Consider the following 20,913-nt stretch of genomic DNA (forward strand, 5'->3'; position numbering starts at 1 on the left):
CCAAGGTTTTGGCGCGCAGCAACGACACCTAGAAGCCTTGGGGGAGTCTCCTTTCTCCCCTTAACTGTGCTCTGATTATACGCATTACCGCAATATATGTACTTGCAGCAAAACCGGATGAAATCTGACAGTAAACACAATGACTGCAATTTTTGGGTGAAACCACAGCTGTTTCCAATAGATGGCAATAGAAAAGTTTTAATTCGTTGCTCACCAGCAACAAAAGCGTAAATAAACATGGCGCTAAAAATAGTTTACCAATAAGAGTAGGATTAATCAATGGAAAATACGAAAGTTGAAGCAGCCGTCAGCTCTGAAGAGCTCAAGAAGCTGAGCTCAGGGGACATGCAAGTGATTGACACTGCTTTCAACCTGCTAGACTTAGATAAACCTCAAATTTTACCTAAAAGCAGGCCCATTGGAGTTTCAGATAAGGAAAAAGTTGGTACTTTTTTTCATCTCTGTTTAGCTGTTCAAATCCTTTAGTAAATACATAATTTTTTTTCAGACTGTTAAAAAAAATGAACACTAATTGATTGAGAATCACACTCTTTTAAATATGAACTGAAACTAGAAAATACCACCCAAACTTGGATGTGGGCTTGTAATTTAGAACAAAACATGGTAATTATATACGAAATTTCACAACTGACATAGAGGACATACACCATATGGCTAATATGGGAGTAAAGTTCATTTTTGATGCAAATGGATGTTATAGGCTATTTAGATTGAGGATGCATTTCTAGGTGTATAGGCCTATTTGCACATTAGGGGGACAAGGGTATATATTCTATGAGTATATAGGTCCTAAGAAATTCATGAATTTCTTTGAAAAACTGGAAAAACAGGGAAAGAAGTGAAGATAAAGGCTCTCCCCTTGCAGAATGTGTTATCTAGGATTATTCTGCATATTATGGAGCAAGAATTGTTTTCTTAATATGTTTCCTTATTTCCAGCTGGACTCCTAGGCTTAAAATACTGGTTGGCTGGTTGGCTATTTTAAAGATTTGTAGGCTATATATATACACTGTCAAATGAGCCATCTGGTGGTAGGCCTATCCCCACTTACAACCCTCCCCTCCCCATCCATCCCTCTCCCTTACATTGTCCCATAGGGTAAAATCAGGCATGTCTGCAGGAATCTGTTGTTGTTTTTTTGGGGGGGGGGGGGGAGGAGGCAAATCCTTCAAATCCCTTCTTCTGTGAGAAGTAGGGTAAAAGACCTCTTTTTGGGAAAGACCACTTTTCTTTGGCATTTTGGAAAAATAGCAATGGGTTTTTGGACTGCCCCTTTTTTGCTACAGTATGACACAATGCAAGTGTAGACCCAATCATCTCTCATTAGAGCCAGCCCAGTGGGAATAATTGGTCATCATAAATCCAATGTGTGGTCTCTGTTTTGACAAGCAAGTGAAATGAAAAAAATTTATATTTAATATTTGTGATTTATAGAATAAAAATCAAGAAATAAAAGTTAGATTTTTAGAATCAGAAGACAATCAGCTTTCTATTAATATGTGAATAATACTGAAACACTAAAAAGATATTTACATCAAAATAGGATAATTGGTATTTCCAAAAAGAGGTTTTTCTAGGTAAGTCAATAAACTAATCATTTTCAGTGAATGATCTTAAATAATTTTAATATTAACCATGTTGTTGCATAGCTTGGATTTTTAGCTATTCATTGGCCTATGCAAACCTTTTCAACTCTAATTTGATAACAAGATATGAGGTTTTAAGTTTTACATAATTTTGCTCAATTAGATACTAGTCTTTTACCCTATATCAGAAAATTATGGGAAAATAAAACAAATAATGAGATTTTTTTGGGAGGGGGGGGGTTGGTGCCAGCCCCCCTGGCTGAATGATGGTGTCATATATTTGTATTGGTAAATTTATACTAAATCATATTATTGAGTAACAACTAAAGTGAATATACCATTTGATGCCTTTGTTTATGCTGATTACAAATATAATAATCATTTTTGTTGGAAATGAATTTACCCCCCCCCCCCTAACCTAACGCCTGCCCCCAAATGTGCAAACATATATCCTGAATTGACATATATAGGGGGGGGGGCTAAAATTTATTTCTGACAGGTATGATTATTATATTTGTAATCAGCATAAAAAAAGGCATCAAATGGTATATTCACTTTATTTGTAAGTCAATAATATGATTTGGTAAAAATTTACCTTTGTATTAATTTAAAAAATGGTAAAATTCTACTTTAGCTACTTTTGGCTATCTTGGAAAAGGATTAAGTTAGGAAAATGAAACTTCCAGTGAGGGGTCTACAGGCTAAAGTATGATGTGAAGGTATTTTGAAGTACCTATCTCTACTCCTTCTCCCTCTTGAGGGTCCTGACCTTTGATGACCTTTAAAAATCTGTGTATTATAAAAGTGAAACCTTGCAAAATAGATCTTTTGCTTAAATGAAGTACAACAAAATTGTTTACAGCTTCACAGCTTTGCTCAATCCCAATTTATAAGGTTTTAAAATATGCAAATAAATTTCCTAAATCTTGAAGAAAAAAAACATTGATATGGCTTAAAATTCTACTCAAATAACAGGAATTGAATTTTCAGAACTAAATCCAAAGAAAAAGAAACTAATAACTGAAAATTAAGGTAAAATGTTTTTTTTTGTCAACATTTCAATAGGTATAGCCTAGACCTGTTATGTAGGTAAAATTCAGGACCCTCTAGAGGGAGAAGGAGTAGAGATAGGTACTTCAAAATACCTTCCCAGGACATATTTTAGCCTGTAGACCCATCCCTGAAAGTTTCATTTTCCTAACTTAACTCCTTTCCAAGATAGCCAAAAGTAGCTAAAGTAGAATTTTACCAAAAAAACTTTGGGTAAAATTCTACTAATGTTAATTTTTGCTTGTTATAAGTTTGACTCAGCTATTTATTCTAATTTCTGTTCATTTTGAGTTTCATTTATTTATTGATAGTGATTTGTGGTAGTTTTGTGCTTTGTTGATTACTTGACTTCATTTTTGGCTCAATGGAGCTCTTTACTTTTCTTTGAAAAGCTTGTTTTGTGGAAAAGTATTTTTAGATGAATTTCTGTTCATTTTTTATTGACAAAGTTATTTCCATGAAGAAAATAATATTTTATATCTTAGTTTTTTTTTCTATAAGAATCCATAGTTTGGCATAATTCTGGGGGTTTAATATGCCCAATATTCCTAAAGACATAGTTGCTGGACCACTCTACTATGCTGAACAAAATAGTTGTCTCAAAATTTTGACTAGATGTGTATGGGAAATAAATCGGCTTGAGACCCTAGAATTTTTAATTGAATTAGCTTCTTTAAATGTTTCAATGATATTTCTTGCTATTATAGAGTGGTGCTGCCTATGATATTGCTTATATGTCTTTTTGAAAACCTGCATGTATATAGTTTTTTTTTAATTGGAACGCCCCCTAAACACTTCCTAGAAGTTTTACCTTAATACTCTTAGCGTCATTAGTTACAGTAACTGTAGTTGTAGTACTAAAAGTATACACATAGTGTCTTCTGGGTTGTTCAAAATCCCCCACAACTTACTCTTAAAGATCTAACTTAATAACTTAATCTAATTTAATAAGTTGTTCTTGAGATATTGCTTTGTCACCTTTTTGAAAGTTCACATGCTCATAGTTTGTTCTGATTTAGTTCATTGTCCGCCTAAATATTTCTTATATTTGATTACTGAAGACATTGTTACATTCTCTTTGGACTATTGGCTAAAAAAATGGCTGTCTCACAATTTTGATCAAATGTGTTTGGGGAAAAGAGGATATATATCAGGGAGAGGGTGGGCTATTTTCTCTCCATCATGCTTGACTCTTAAAATGGAACTAGAACTATCCATTTCCAATCAAATGAGCCTCCTCTAAAGTTCACAAGACCACCTCTTCATAAAAACCTTACATCCCCCCAGGGCATAACTTAAAACCCTCTGAGGGGTGGTGTCAACCCCAAAGGCCATGTTATGAGACCTTTGGACTATTTTTGAACAAATGGCTACCTTAAAATTTCTATCAGATGCTTTGGGGGAAAATATGACATGGGGGGTATAGCTCTCCCCCAATAAATTTGACTCTTAAAAATGGCTCTTCAACTTACTATTTCCAATCCAATGAGCCCCCTCCAAAGTTTATACGACCACGGTTTCCAGAAAAACCTTAAATGCCGTCGGGGCATACCTTACCACCCTTTTCCTGAGGACTGTGAAGGGGTTCTCATCCTCAAAGACATAATTTCTTGACTTTTAAACTATGTCAAACAGAATAACTAACTCTAAATTTTGACTGGAAGTGTTTGGGGAAATGATGGGTGTGGGTGAATGGTTGCCCTCCAATCACTTTTGACTATTAAAGAAGGCACTAGCCCTTTCAATTACCAACTGACTGAGCCCTTTTGAAATTTCTATGACAACAAATTGTGTCAACCCCAGGCCATGTTATGAGATCTTTGGACTATTTTCGAACAAATGGCTACCTTAAAATTTCTATCAGATGCTTTGGGGGAAAATATGACATGGGGGGGGGGTATAGCTCTCCCCCAATAAATTTGACTCTTAAAAATGGCTCTTCAACTTACTATTTCCAATCCAATGAGCCCCCTCTAAAGTTTATACAACCACTGTTTCCAGAAAAACCTTAAATGCCATCAGGGCATACCTTACAACCCTTGCCCTGAGGACTGTGAGGGGGTTCTCATCCTCAAAGACATAATTTCTTGACTTTTAAACTATGTCAAACAGAATAACTAACTCTAAATTTTGACTTGAAGTGTTTGGGAAAGTGATGGGTGTGGGTGAATGGTTGCCCTCCAATCACTTTTGACTATTAAAGAAGGCACTAGCCCTTTCAATTACCAACCGACTGAGCCCTTTTGAAGTTTCTATGACAACAAATTGCCATCTTAAAATTTCTATCAGATGCATTTTGGGAAAATACAGTGTGTGGGGGGGGAGGTGGGTATTTGCCTTCTGATTACTTTGACTCTGAAAAAGAGCACTATAACTTCTGATTACCAATCCAACGAGTCCTCTTTGAAGTTTTTACAACCACCATTTCTTTAAAAACCTTATATGCCCCCAAGGCATAACTTCAAACCAATCACTTACAACCAACCTCCAATCACTTTTGACTGTTAAAAAGACCAGTAGAACTTCTGATTACCAATCGAATGAGCCCCCTCTGAGGTTTATACAACCACCCTTTCTATAAAAAAAACCTTATATCCCCCCAGGTCATAACTTACAACCCTTGCTCTGAAGGTTGTGGGGTGGGGGGGGGTGTCATTCTCAGTCATAATTTCTGAACCTTTAAACTATGCTAAACAAAATGGCTATCTCAAAATTTTTATTGGATGTGTTTGGGGAAGTGATTGCGGTAGGGGAGGGGGGGGGGGCTGGTTGCCCTCCACAAGCTCTTTGAAGTTCCTGTGGTATTTCTTTCTGTAAGAAGTGGGCTGGTCTAAAAAAAAACAATATATTGTGCCCACATTGCTCTTTACTTAGGCGAGCGCTGCCTATCATAATTTGTCTTGAGATTTCAATTATACAGCACTGGAAGTGCCAATTAGACCAGGTAAGCCCCCCCCCCCCATAAAATTCAGCCTATGGAAAAGACCACTTCTTTTTGGAAAAGACCACTTTTCTTTGGCATTCTGGAAAAATAGAGACAGGTTTATGGATCATCCTTATTTTACTACAGCATGATGCAATGTGAGGGTAGTAACAAGAGCCCAACCTTCTTGGGGAAATTTTCACCAATAATTTGTCAGCATAAATTAAAAATGTGCTCTCTGTTTTGACTAGTAACTGAAAAAAAAAATTATATTTAATATTTATGATTTACAGAATAAATGGTAAATTTCTAGGTGACACTATAATTTAGCTAAGATGAAAGCGAAAATTTCGTTTGATGCTTTTTTTATGCTCTTTCATAATCCAATAATTGCTTCTGGGGCTAATTGCATCTTGAGCCCTTAAAGGAGCCCCAAAGGCATTTTATATGAAAAAGCATCAAATGATGTTTTAACTTTCATCCTTGCTAAATTATATGTGCCACTGCAAAGTTACCATGAAATTTACCCACCCCACTTATTGCTCATTATTGCTCTTATGTCTGAAAAGTTATGTAGAAGCATTTCAAGCATTATTTCTAGTAATTCTGCATGTCTAATCATTGGAAATCTTAACTGTAGCCTAACTGCTCCATCTGCCTGCTCTTCTCTGATTGGTGAAATATTCAATAATTGATTGTATGTTGCTGATAAATACCAAGATTTCACATACATTCACAATTCCTTGTCCACATCCAACAGACCATGTTATCACTTCTCCTTCCTTAGGTGTCTCTCAAAACAAAGGTTCTTTGTGATTATTTATATCTGATCACCTGCATGTATTGTTTTCTTTCCCACCAAATCAAACTTCTCAGACATCCATTAGTCACCCCAAAACACCTAAACCATTGCAAAAAAGACATAATTGGGCATTAATCAACCCAGAACTGTATTGGGATAGTGTTCCAACAATCCTTTCTAAGATTAAGGTACTGTTTGTCCTGCTAATCAAGCACTCACAGCTGCCCTCTGAGGAAAAAGGCATTCTCCTTGATATTTATTGTGCAGAGATATGGCATGCTTTACAATATGCAGAATCTTGTGCTGTCCCATTGAAGCATTGTCACCCAGGAACTGTTCCCAAGTGGCATGAAAATCAAGGTCTCTCCCATTCTTGTGATTCAGCAAAGTTGTGGCTACACCTATGGATTGAATGCAACCAACCATGATCTGGTCCTGTTAATGCCATCTGCATTGCAACAAAGAAAAAGTTTGCCAAGGAACTTCAAAACCACAGAACTATCAGCACAAAAAATCAAAGATAACCCTCATTTCCTTTGGTTGATGCACTATCCAGGGATCACCAAAAGCTTCCTTTCTGCTGTTGATGTTCCTCTGTCTGAGTGGTATTCTTTCTATGAGGCCAAATTCTCTTAACCGGACTCCCAACTTGAATACAAATATTCTTAAGAGCTTGACCAATTTTTGTATACATTCTCTGATTTTACAATGTCTGTAATGTCTTTGACTAATGCTATTATGCACCTTAAGCCAAAGATGTAATGGGGCATAGATGAAATTCATGCTCTACATATAACAACTGGTGGTCCTTTGCTTTTAAAACATCTCATGTTACTGCTGCAGATGATTTTTATGCAGGGCTTGGTTCTGTCAACATCCTATGTAAGAGATCTGTCTCCTATTCCAAAAAACTTCTAATCAATGCTGATCTTTCAGGCCCATAACTGTTTCAACCAGTTTGTGCAAGCTTTATGAACTACTGTTTATAAAAGAGCTTGAAGAAAATGTTACTAAATGTTATTTTGATGGCTCTTGTGCTGTTTGGCAATGCAGGCCATTATCTTAGTTTAGTTTTCATTTTGTGCCCTGTTGTTCCTGCTTTTGCTAGAGGAAAACCATATAGACCTTTTCCTACAGCAAAATAACTTGGCTTTTGCTGCAATTACTGAACTCTGGAATGTGATTGAACAAAATTGCTCAGTTGCTGGCTTTGCCACTAGATTTGTAACAAGAGAAGACAGAGGCATAAACCACAATGGTGGAGGTTTTGCTATTTTCTGCAGGAACGATATTCCCTATTGATTCTTTGACAACCTACAAGATTCAAACCTTGAGTTTCTATGTATTTGCACAAGGCTAAAGTCACTACCTCGCCATTTCTCTTGGAATATTTTATTTGCAGTTTATTATCCTGAGAGCGCCAGAAATCGTAAAGAACTAATTTTGCACCTCAAGAAAGTAGTGGACTATTGCTGCACCAAATTCAGTTGTCCAGCCATTGTTGTCTGTGGTAATTTTAACCAAACTAACAAACAGTACTTGGCTTACAGCCTCGGACTTAAACAAGTTGTAAAATCTCCAACCCATATAGCCAATGGAACATTGGACATGATCCTAACTAATTCTGACAAGTTTTACACCAACCTGGTCTGTTTGAGTGCATTAGGAAAATCTGATCACTTTACTGTTCTTTGGAAAGCAAAAGCTCTGACAAAAAGACCAAAACAAACACAGTTTGTTGTGTGTCCTATCACTGAGTCAAATATTTGTTCTTTTGGACACTGGATCAGCCAACATGATTTCTCAGAAATCATAAATGAGCAGAATCTTGACAAGAAGACTCAGCATTTCAACTCTGCCTTGCACAAAAATACAAGTAGCACTTTCCAGCAAAAACAGTCTATAGATCTTATACTGACCAACCATGGATCACACATGACATTAAAGCCCTTATCAAACAGCAAGGCCAGTTGCATGATGCCTGATTGTGTAGCAAAGTTGTTGCTCTTTGTTGCACAGCCAGAAGAACTTATGCATCTAACCATGTTGATCTTACCCTATTCAGTAACAGCAAAAAATGGCATGACTCAGTGAAAAGGTTAACAGGTAAAACCTGTGATCCTCACTTAAAAATCCTGAAAGAGGACAACACTTATATAATAGCTTCTGAGGTTAATGGTTTTTTTGCTGGTATTTGCACCACTTACCCAAGTTTCTCACAAGAGGAACTAGCTGCAGTCCTTGACACTAGTGCACCTTGTGAACAACAGCTGTCAATTGAGCCCCATCAAGTGTGCACAGGTCTACTGAAGCTCAAACCTCGTAGCTCCTCATATCCGGGAGAAATCCTAGTGTGTCTCCTTCATGAATTTGGGCCCGTCCTTGCTACCCCTCTCGCTAGTATAATCAACCTTTGCATAAAACTCAGTACATTTCCCAATCCCTGGAAAAAATCCTACATCAAAGTGATCCCTAAGAAATTCCCACCAAAATCATGCGACAACTTAAGGCCTATTTTGCTGACTCCCTGCATGGCCAAGGTAACAGAGACCTTCATTGCAAAACTGCTGATGAGTGATATAGAATCAAATATAGACCCTTTCCAGTATGGATACCTCAGCAGCTCCAACACGTCAGTTTACTTAGTGCATCTGTATGACAACATTCTATTGGGGCTTGAGAAAGGGAAAAGCTTCATAGACTTGGCTTTTGCTGATTACAGAAAAGCCTTTGATCTCATCAAACACATTATGGGCGCCAAAAGTGACTTGCTGTGTCTAGTTGCTGATTTTCTTTCCTTGCAGGAGCAGTGCATTTTCCCTCTTAGCAAAGACAATTCAAATTCTGCATTTCTCCCAATCACTTGCAGTGCCCCTCAGGGCACTAAACTAGCTGGAATTATTTTCCTTGCTCATACTTACAAGGACAGATTGTTGATGATCTGTCATTCTTACTCAAATACCTACTAGAAGGCCAATCAGCAATCCCCCTTTTTGATCCTAGTCTACCCACAGGTTTTCAGAATGAATGTGAGCAAGCTAGCCTTACCCTCAATGAGCAGAAGTGCAAGGTGTTGTGTTTCAACCCTCTTAAATCGGACTTTCAGGAGCCCCTTACCTTGTTGAAAACAGTTGGCAGTGAGAAAATTCTGGGGGTAATTTTCTCCATTGACTGCAAGTTCAACAACCACTTAAGTGACCTTGTGAAAAAGGGTATGTAGCTGATTACCATGAAGCGGTTCGGGTTCAGTGTGAATTCCATGAAGCTTGCCTTCAAGACTTATATCCTACCCATCATTGAATATGCATGCCCAGTTTGGGGCCCTAGTGTACAATTGAGTGCTGGGATGTGTCAAGATATCAAAGCTATCCAAAATTTGGGCTTGTAAGATTATGCTGGGTCAGGCCTTCACTACTTATGACAATGCACTTAAGGTTCTTGGCCTCAAGTTGTTTTTTAACAGCCATCAGAGACTTATTTGCCAGTTCGGCCATTTCCTGCTCCATAGCAGCAAACACAGGACAATCCTGCCCCCACTAGCCCCTGTTATGTCCCATACCCAGAGAAATAAAAGCTCAACCCAGTGTCATGCTGTACGACTTGCTGGATGCTTCTTGTACAGGTAGTTCACTTGCCTTGGCAAATCATGATGTTTGCCACACCTTTGATTCCCTGATCAAAGACCATGTTATACCTTCTCCCTCCTTAGATGTCTCTCAAAACAAAGGTTCTTTCTGATTATTTAGAGGAGACCAATTGAAATCAAAGCCTTATAAGTCAATCTGGCAGTATTACTCATCTGAGTAAGAGAAAATAGGCCTCTAACAGGGTCACTACAAAATAAAGAATAATCAAGTAAGTGACATACTAAATTGACACAAAAAAAATATACTTATCTTAATTATAAGTCAGGGTAAGTGTCTAACAGAGGAGAAAGCTAAAATTAGACAAAGGTAGGTAAAAGCACAGCCCTTGTGCTTTTAAGGGCTGTTAAAAGAGGATTAAATCCAGCTATCATTTAGATCTCAAAGGGATATGTGTGCTAAGCTACAAGTCCATCTCAAAATCCATCTTAAGCAAGATGAAATGGAAAGGCCACTGGATAGAACTGTACCAGTTAAGAGAGGAGCCAGCCAAGGTGCAATTGCCTCACTGTGTTATTTCAATAATTATGTCCTTGAAGCTTAGGAGCAGTGTGAGATGTCTTGTGTTCTTTCTAGCCTCAATATCTCCTTAGTAACTTATGCTGATGGCATTTTTAACAGTAGTCAAATTGTGGACAAAATTTCTGAAACTTTCCAAAGACTGCAAGCAGAATATTTAAAGTCTGGTCTTGAATTTAATGCTGCAAAGTCTGACATAGTGCTTTTTAACTGGAAATGCCAACTTCCTCACTTGGAGTTTAAAGATCTGCCCATCTGACCAAATTGTTCATCTTGGTATTCCAATTGCAAATACCATTTCTCATACTTGTCATCTAACAGAAGTCATCAAATGCTGCATATCAGCTTCCTATGCTTCCATGGTCTCTGCTAAGCTTTGTTTCAATTGCTGTTATATTGCAATGCTCTTCAACACTGTTGCTCCCCCGACATCCTCTACATTGCACCCTTCTGCAAGATTCTTACAAATGCTCATAAATTGAAAATCCACTCTACTCTCTTCCATTTTGCAAAATACCTACTGAGATATCAAATTTGGACACACAATTCAAAACTCTACATGCTTGGAGCCAATTTCTTCAACTATAGTTACCTTGTCATAGTTATATAGTGATATTTTACTGTTTTTTCTCTTTGTAGTGCTCTGTCATTTTCTTTTTGCAAAAAGACAGGTTTTAAATAAATAATAATAGTAATATATAAAAATGTTTAATGTATGAAGGAAGGGCTCTCCAGAAGGAGGTCAGGTAGAACAAAAAGATAAACATTTTTTTTATTGCTGATTTTATGCTCATTTTTATAGTTCTGTTTGGCCTTTTGAAATTAATTGTGATTTATAATAGGTATAGTCTCATATAGGTTAGCTTAGGCTATATAAATGAAAATGGGACTATTTATTTGCATATAAGGGGGTGAGGGTAGTGTTAAAGTATAGCCTAGGCTGGTTTAATTGCTGTCAAAATGTGTTAACTAAGATTAGTCTGCATAGAATTGTTTTCTTAACCTGAATCCTTCTCAACAGCTCTGGTTCTAGGCTTCTACCCTAAAAAAACCTTAAATTCTTACTTTTTTAATATGCATCGTATTACATTAATCAGATTATCATGTTTTCTTCTATTATTATTCAGATTTTAACTCATTTAACATACTATTTTTTTAATCCAATATTCAGGATAATCACTTTGGCTAAACTGGATATATCTGAGTCAACACACAGTAACCAGTTATGCAGCAAGTCAATCAATAGAAAGAACAACAAACAAGTATTCTTTATTATTAGGGCTAGCGTATATATGTTGGTAAATGTGGAATAATTCACATGAATGACCTACAAATAAAGTGAACATGCCTTTTTTAGCATAAGAAAAGGCATATTCAATGCCTATGTACATGCCTCAATGCCTTGTTTTAATGCTTTCTCTGTATATAATAATCATTTTTGTACAAGTTCAATTTATCTTGACCTTTCTAACCTCACCCAAATATATAGCACATATTATATATTTCCCATGTGATAGATGATAGATAGATAGTGATTCTCACTATATGTGTTTGTTGACTCTCGCATTTGTCACTGCTGATTCAATTTATGGGTAAACTGGTTTTTAAAAAGAGTGATGCTAACAGAAGGATATAAGCTGTATCTAAAATAAAAATATATCATCTTTGAGGGTCTGTAAATGGCTAAATATTGAATTTGCACAGAAAACAATTATTATATTTGGAAAGAGCATAAAAGGCATCATGTGGTATATTGACTTTATTTGTAAGTCATTTACGTGAATCATTTAATATTTACCTTTATGTGTTGATCAGGGGTAGAGGTGTATTTACAGGGTAGCAACTATTATGTTGAAAAGGAGTATAAGATAGTGAATCTAATAGTAAATGATGTTCAGTTTTTATATAGCCTAGGGATATATGGAGGGGGGGCTAAGGATATATTGTCAGAAATGCAAACAGAACTGTGAAATTAGCAATATAAGAATATTTCTCTTTTTGTTCTAGCATCTCCTGGAGAGCCACTATTCTTGAACTTTAGCTAAAATAAAAAGAGAAGGATTTTATTTTATTTTCAAGGTTATCTTTATGACAGCCCCCCCCCCCCCCCCCCGAGATGGTCCCATATATAGCCCTAGGCTATATACAAAACTTAAATTAAAATACTTACTTTAAATAAAATACTTATTTCAATACTTAAAATATAAATGGTAAAATCTTTTATGTTCCCTTTCAGCATAATAATTACTACCCTGACAATGCTCCCTCCCCCTTATGAACCCATATATTGCCCTAATAATATATTTCCTTAATAATATATTTCCTTGTTGTTATTTCTATTCTTTCTTCCATTGTAAACTAGTTATGCTGTATAGACTCAAAATGTCCAGTTTAGTTTGGGTAATTACCTTAAATTACCTTAAATCACACTTGCTAGCATTATGGATGAATCCAGTGTATGCCAGTTAGTGATGATGGGGCTGCAGGACATCTGCTGCATCCCATTGAGTGAAACATGGTTTTGTTGCCCAGTCCTTGTCAAGTTTTGATTTGAAGCTATCAATTGTTGTAGATCCCACTGTCTTATTGCTTGAGCAAGATTCTACTGAATATTAGGTAAAAAAAAAAAAAAAAAACTATTTGAAAGGAGATTAATAATGGAAGGAAACATGATAATTCAATTAGCCTAATATAAATGTGCTGCATATCATAAAATAAAACATCATTGTTTTCTTTTAGTTTGACAGTTTTTTGCAGGTTATCCTAAGGTTATATATGGAACTGTCACGGGAGGGGAAGGGGGTTGATGGGCTTATCATAAATGCAACTTTAACCATAAAATTAGCAATCTGAAAATGCATTTCTTTTTGATTTGGCATGTTTCCTACTGGAGAGCTCCTGCTCTGAACATTACCATAAAACAAAATCCAGGAAAGATTTAGGAAAATGGCTCTCCAGTAGGAGACATACTAGAACCAAAAAAAGAGAGACATTTTTATATTACTAGTTTTATGCTCATTTTCATGGTTTTTGTTGTGTTTTGATGATTCAAACATTTGTGTCAGCCAAACATTTCTGGATTATTAGGGGGAACTAATTGTCAAAATGCAATAAAACCATGAAAACTAGGAACCAAAATTAGCAGTCACAATAGCAGCTCTTGTTCTGGATTACAGACTGAGAAGATAACTGGTTTAACATAGGGGCTATAATAAGTGACTAAACTGATGTATGGCAATTCAGAAATACATTATTAGGGCTATATATATGACCAGCAGGAGAGAGGGGCTTATTAGCAAGGGAATTGATTAGTATATTTGAAAGAGCATAAAAAAGGGAATCAAGTTGTGTGTTCACCTTGTCCCTATCTTGGTTATGGAATCTTGGATATATTTATCCTACATTTCTAAGTCATAAACAGACTCTGTCATATATATTTTCAATCTAATGCAAATGTCTTGAAGCAGAATAATCATAGGCTAAGGGTAACTTCAGTTTAATTTAGACTATTAAAAAAAGGTTTTCCAAATTGTAGTCAGCTTTTTTCTAAGGTGATTTTTTGGGGGAACCCTTGCTACACAATTGGTAACTTTTAGCCTGATTTTATCACATCAGTAATATTTGAAAATTTATACATACACTGAACTATTCCCTTAATTCCCATTTCCAGTGAAATAAGATGGGGTTACCCCTCACGTAGAGAATCTTGCAGGTGGTGTGTCAAGGTTATGGTCTAGCATTGACCTAGTCTTGATCTATTTTTTTTCTTCAAAGTTTCTATGCATTGGGATTGCACAATGGCTTAAAAGAGGCTCCATGATGGAATAGAATTGACCGCAAAGAACTGTTGGCACTCTTGCTTTATATAATTAGGAACCTTCTGTTTCTCTGTGTCCTCATGTGGGTTTTGAGAGTGACAGGGAAAGAACTTGGCATGAATGATTATTTTCTAGCTACTTGTAAGTTGTTATTACATCTCCCCCTTTCCTACAGTACATTATAGTTGGGAATCTTAAGTAATACAAGATACTCCTCATAGGATTTGTCTTGTGATATGGGGACAAGCTTTGTTGCCCTTCTTTGAACACTCAAGTGTCTTCTTTTCTTTGTATAGTTGTTTTTGTATAGTTATGGTAATTGAGCACACATGTCTTTCTGGTGATGAATATTTATTTTATGATTCCAGGGGCTTGGTTTGCTCTTGTGACTTGAGCTTGCATGGCTGTGTATTGACTGTTCAAGTTCTAGTTCATTGTTCCAGCGAATCTGTGCACATCGAAATTATCAAAATAGTATATTAGCAATAGCTCAGGCAATGTTATTGAAACTTTTAGGTAGTTTTGGAGAAAGAAAGGGTTAGGGGCAAGGACAGCTTAAATTGTGCACTAAGGGAGGGGCTAAATATGTTTTGTCTCCAATCAACCTAGACATTTTTGCACTATAAGCTGCTACAGGACTTGAAATCTATTCATTTATTTATTTATTAGTACCAAAATACAGTACCGGCAAGCTTTATCAAGCTTGTTGCACTAAACAATTATAAAAAAAAAAACTCTATGACAATTTTGGCAGCATAATAGACACATACAATTCTATGAAAAGTAACACACTCTGAAAACATAATAACTGAAAAATACAGTAGCATGCCAAACTAACTGAAACATATCTGATAATAATTGAAAGATACCAAAAAGTAAGCCTACCAAATAACTGAAAACATTCTGGTCACAAATCAGCTAATACGAAAGTAAAAATATTCTCAAAACAGATTGTGATAAGACCTAGCATAGAAATCTGTAGAGGCTAAACTACTTTTGAAAGACTGGACTGTGGTACTTGCAACTATTTCCAATGGAAGTGAGTTCCAAGTCTTTGACACTCGCCTAGACAAAGAGTTTTGGCCTAATCTTTTCTGTGAACATGGTAGGTAAATTTTCAGTTGGTGTTGACGGGTACTACTGTATTCTGTGAAAGTGAAAAAGTGATTTGGGGTGGTATTATCAATGTTCCTAACAATGTGGAATGTATTTATTAGGTCAGCTCCATCATGTCAGAACTGAAGACTAGGCAACTATAGTATCTGCCTTTTCTGTTGGTAAGGTAGATGTCTCAGGTAAGATATGAGTTTGGTGGCCCTATGTTGCACTTTCTAAACCCTCCCTCTATCTCTTTTATTAAGGGGATACCATACTGAGGAACAATACTCAAGTATTGGATGCACAGTGGATACTTGAAGTGAAATCAATGAACAAAGATTAAACTTAGAAAAATGTACGCTTTCGACATAGTAATTGGTAATTTGCCTTATGGGTGATGTCTGATACACGTTTATCAAATTTGAGACTGAATCAAAGCAGACCCCAAGGTCTCAAACATATTCCATGCTTGAAATTGATTTACCATCAGCAAAGTAATGGCAATGTTGAGGGAGTCTACACAAATAGTGCACAGCATTGCACTTGGTTTCATTAATGAACAGAGTTTGCAGTACACCACCAGCCCAGAGCAACCGAATCCTCTTGAAGTAAAGAAATCTCATGTTCACTCATGACTGACCTGTAGACTTTCACATCATCTGCAAACATTTTCAAGGTCGAAATCCTAACAACACGTGGAAAATCATAGGCAGCGCGCTAGCGCTGCCTAAGTAAAGAACGATGTAGGCACAATGTGTTATTTTTTTTGTTTTTTTTTGTTTTTTTTTCTCTCCATGCCCGGGCCCGTCGTATTGAGAGAATTGTCCTAAAAACTTTGAAAAGGGTTGATTCGATTGCAAATTGGAATGGCTAGTGCCTTTTTTAATAGTCGAAAGTGACTGGAGGGCAACCCTACGCCCATCATTCCCCCAAACACATCCAATCAAAATTTTGAGATAGCCATTTTGTTCAGCGTAGTTGATTTCCATATAGAAAATATCTTTTTGAGCAGTACACTCCCCCACAACCCACGGGGCAAGGGTTTTAAGTTATGCCCTGAGGGCATATAAGGTTTTTATAGAAGGCGTTGTTGTAGAAACTTCAAAAAGGCCAATTCCATTGGGAATTAAAGGGCTAGTGCCCTTTTTAACAGTCGAAGGTGATTGGGGTGCCACTAGCCCCCCCACGCCCATCATTCCCCCAAACACTTCCAATGAAAGTTTTGAGATAGCCATTTTGTTCAGCGTAGTTGATATTGAGATAGAAAATATCTTTTTGAGGAGGACACTCCCCCACAACCCTCGGGGCAAGGGTTTTAAGTTATGCCCTGGGAGCATATAAGGTTTTTATAGAAGGCGTTGTCGTAGGAACTTCAAAAAAGGCTCATTCGAGTGGAAATTCAAAGGGCTAGTGCAGTTTTTAATAGTCGAAAGTGATTGGAGGGCAACTATCCCCCTCCCCCTACGCCCATCCTTCCCCCAAACACATCGAATCAAAATTTTGATATAGCCATTTTGTTCAGCGTAGTTGATTTCCTGATAGAAAATATCTTTTTGAGGAGGACACTGCCCCATAGCCCTCGGGGCAAGGGCTTTAAGTTATGCCCTGGGGACATATAAGGTTTTTATAGAAGGCGTTGTCGTAGAAACTTCAAAAAAGGCTCATTCGATTGGAAATTCTAAGGGCTAGTGCCCGTTTTAATTGTCAAAAGTGATCGGAGGGCAACTAGCCCCCCGCGCGCCCATCATTACCCCAAACACATCCAATCAAAAGTTTGAGATAACCATTTTGTTCAGCGTAGTTAATTTCCTTATAGAAAATATGTTTTTGAGGAGGGCACTTCCCTACAACCCTTGGGCCCAGGGTTTTATGTTATGCCCAGGGGGTATATAAGATTTGTATAGAAGGCGTTGTCGTAGAAACTTCAAGAAAGATTCATTCGATTTGAAATTTAAAGGGCTAGTACCCTTTTCTAATGGTCGAAAGTGATTGGAGGGCAACTAGCCCCCCCCCCACGCCCATCATTCCCCCAAACACATCCAAACAAAATTTTTAGATATCCATTTTGTTAAGCGTAGTTTTTTTCAAGTTATAAAATATGTTTTCTATGAGTAAACACCCCCAGAACCCACCGGGCAAGGGTTTTAAGTTATGCCCTGGGGGCATATAAGCTTTTTGTAGAAGGCGTTGTCGTAGAAACTTCAATAGAGGCTCATTCGATTGGAAATTCTAAGGCCTAGTACCCTTTTTAATAGTCGAAAGTGATTGGAGGGCAACTCGCCCCCCCCCACGCCCAGCCGTCCCCCACACACATCCAATCAAAATTTTTAGATAGCCATTTCGTTCAGCGTTCTTGATTTCCAGATAGAAAATATGTTTTCGAGGAGGACACTCCCCCACAACCCTCAGGGCAAGCGTTTTAAGTTATACCCTGGGGGCATATAAGGTTTTTATAGAAGTTGTTGTCGTAGAAACTTCAAAACAGGCTCATTCGATTGGAAATTCTAAGGGCTAGTGCCCGTTTTAATTGTCAAAAGTGATCGGAGGGCAACTAGCCCCCCGCGCGCCCATCATTCCCCCAAACACATCCAATCAAAATTTTGAGATAACCATTTTGTCCAGCGTAGTTAATTTCCATACAGAAAATATGTTTTTGAGGAGGATACTTCCCTACAACCCTCGGGGCAAGGGTTTTATGTTATGCTCTGGGGGCATATAAGGTTTGTATAGAAGGTGTTGTCGTAGAAAATTCAAAAAAGATTCATTCGATTTGAAATTTAAAGGGCTAGTACCCTTTTCTAATGGTCGAAAGTGATTGGAGGGCAACTAGCCCCCCCACGCCCATCATTGCCCCAAACACATCCAATCAAAATTTTGAGATATCCAATTTGTTCAGCGTAGTTGATTTCCCTACAGGAAATATGTTTTCGAGGAGGACATTCCCCCACAGCCCTCGGGGCAAGCGTTGTCAGTCATGCCCTGGGGGCATCTAAGATTTTTAGAGAAGGTTTCGTCGTATGAACTTCAAAAAAGGCTCATTCGATTGGATATTCAAAGGACTAGTACCCTTTTTAATAGTCGAAAGTGATTGGAGGGCAACTAGCCCCCCCACGCCCATCGGTCCCTACAATACATTTAATCACAATTTTGAGATCTCCATTTTGTTCAGCGTAGGTGATATCCAGATAGAAAATATCTTTTTGTGGAGGACACTCCCCCACAACCCTTGGGGCAAGGGTTTTAAGTTTTGCCCTGGGGGCATTTAAGGTTTTTATAGAAGGCGTTGTCGTAGAAACTTGAAAAAAGGCTCATTCGATTGGAAATTCAAAGGGCTAGTGCAGTTTTTAATAGTCGAAAGTGATTGGAGGGCAACTATCCCCCTCCCCCTACGCCCATCATTCCCCCAAACACATCCAATCAAAATTTTGATATAGCCATTTTGTTCAGCGTAGTTGATTTCCTGATAGAAAATATCTTTTTGAGGAGGACACTTCCCCACAACCCTCGGGGCAAGGGTTTTAAGTTATGCCCTGGGGACATATAAGGTTTTTTATAGAAGGCGTTGTCGTAGAAACTTGAAAAAAGGCTCATTCGATTGGAAATTCTAAGGGCTAGTGCCCGTTTTAATAGTCAAAAGTGATCGGAGGGCAACTAGCCCCCCGCGCGCCCATCATTCCCCCAAACACATCCAATCAAAATTTTGAGATAGCCAATTTGTCCAGCGTAGTTGATTTCCAGATAGAAAATATTTTTTTGAGGAGGATACTTCCCTACAACCCTCGGGGCAAGGGTTTTAAGTTATGCCCTGGGGGTATATAAGGTTTTTATAGAAGGCGTTGTCGTAGAAACTTCAAGAAAGATTCATTCGATTTGAAATTTAAAGGGCTAGTAACCTTTTCTAATAGTCGAAATTGATTGGAGGGCAACTAGCCTCCCCCCCCCACGCCCATCATTCCCCCAAACATATCCAATCAAAATTTTTAGATAGCTATTTCGTTCAGCGTACTTGATTTCCAGACAGAAAATATGTTTTCGAGGAGGACACTCCCCCACAACCCTCAGGGCAAGGGTTTTAAGTTATACCCTGGGGGCATATAAGGTTTTTATAGAAGTTTTTGTCGTAGAAACTTCAAAACAGGCTCATTCGATTGGAAATTCAAAGGGCTAGTACCATTTTTAATAGTCGAAAGTGATTGGAGGGCAACTAGCCCCCCCTCCACGCCCATCATTCCCCCAAACACATCCAATCAAAATTTTGAGATAGCCATTTTGTTCAGCGTAGTTGATTTCCTGATAGAAAATTTGTTTTTGAGGAGGTCACTCCCCCATAACCCTCAGGGCAAGGGTTTTAAGTTATGCCCTGGGGGCATTTAAGGTTTTTATAGAAGGCGTTGTCGCAGAAACTTCTAAACAGGCTCATTCGATTGGAAATTCAAAGGGCTAGTACCCTTTTTAATTGTCGAAAGTGATTTGAGAGCAAATAGCCCCCCCCCCTCACGCACGTCATTCCCCCAAACACATCCAATCAAAATTTTGAGATAGCTATTTTGTTCAGCGTAGTTGATTTCCAAATAGAAAATATGTTTTGAGGAGGACACTCTCCCACATCCCTCAGGGCAAGGGTTTTAAGTTATGCCCTTGGGGTATATAAGGTTCCCCCAAACACATCCAATAAAAATTTTGAGGTAGCCATTTTGTTCAGGGTAGTTGATTTCCAGATAGAAAACATATATTAAGGAGGACACTCACCCACAACCCTCAGGGCAAGGATTATAAGCTATGCCCTGGGGACATATAAGGTTTTTTATTGAAATTTTTGTCGTAGAAACTTAAAAAAGGGCTCATCTGATTTGAAATTCAAAGGACTAGTACCCTTTTTAGTAGTCAAAAGTGATTTGAGGGCAACTAACCCCCTTCTCTCGCCCACCTCTTCCCAAAACATATCCAATCAAAATTTTTAGATATCCATTTGATTCAACGTAGTTGAAAGTTTCGGAAATTAAGTCTTTAAGGATGAAAACCCCTCCCCCCAAAGCTCTCAGGGCAGGGATTGTAAGTTACGCCCTTGGGGCATATAGTTTTTATTGAAAGCATTGTTGTAGAAACTTGAAAAGGGCTCATTCAATTGGAAATTGAAAGGGCTAGTGCCTTTTTTAATAATTGAAATTGATTAGAGAGCGACTAACGCCCCTCTCACGCCCACCATTTTCCCAAACACATCCAATCAAAATTTTGAGATATCCATTTTGTTCAACGCAGTTGAAAGTTCTGGAAATTAGGTCTTTTAGGATGAAAACCCCCTCAGAGCCCTCAGTGCAAGGGCTGTAAGTTATGCCCTGGGGGCATATAAGGTTTATATAGAAAGTTGTTGTATATGATTTATAGAATAGATTTTAGTCTTCCTCAAATCCAATTTTTATATGTTTAAAAACTAAATGTTGACTTAAAGATT

The 20,913-nt window shown here is 37.6% G+C and overlaps 1 protein-coding gene across 4 annotated transcripts in view; it reads left to right on the plus strand.

The window, feature by feature from the left end:
• Positions 1 to 238: 238 nt before the first annotated feature.
• LOC148942694 (uncharacterized) overlaps positions 239 to 20,913 on the plus strand; it is a 53,405-nt gene continuing 32,730 nt past the window's right edge. For all 4 annotated transcript variants that reach the window (XM_089102663.1, XM_089102664.1, XM_089102662.1 and 1 more), the window contains exon 1: positions 239 to 441. In XM_089102663.1, the coding sequence (XP_088958789.1) occupies positions 280 to 441 (162 nt within the window). In that variant the 5' untranslated portion in view covers positions 239 to 279. The remainder of the gene's footprint in view (positions 442 to 20,913) is intronic.

The sequence above is a fragment of the Artemia sp. Qi Xiang Cuo genome, chromosome 16 (assembly GCF_049724085.1).
Source record: "Artemia sp. Qi Xiang Cuo chromosome 16, ASM4972408v1, whole genome shotgun sequence".
NCBI lineage: Eukaryota > Metazoa > Arthropoda > Branchiopoda > Anostraca > Artemiidae > Artemia > Artemia sp. Qi Xiang Cuo.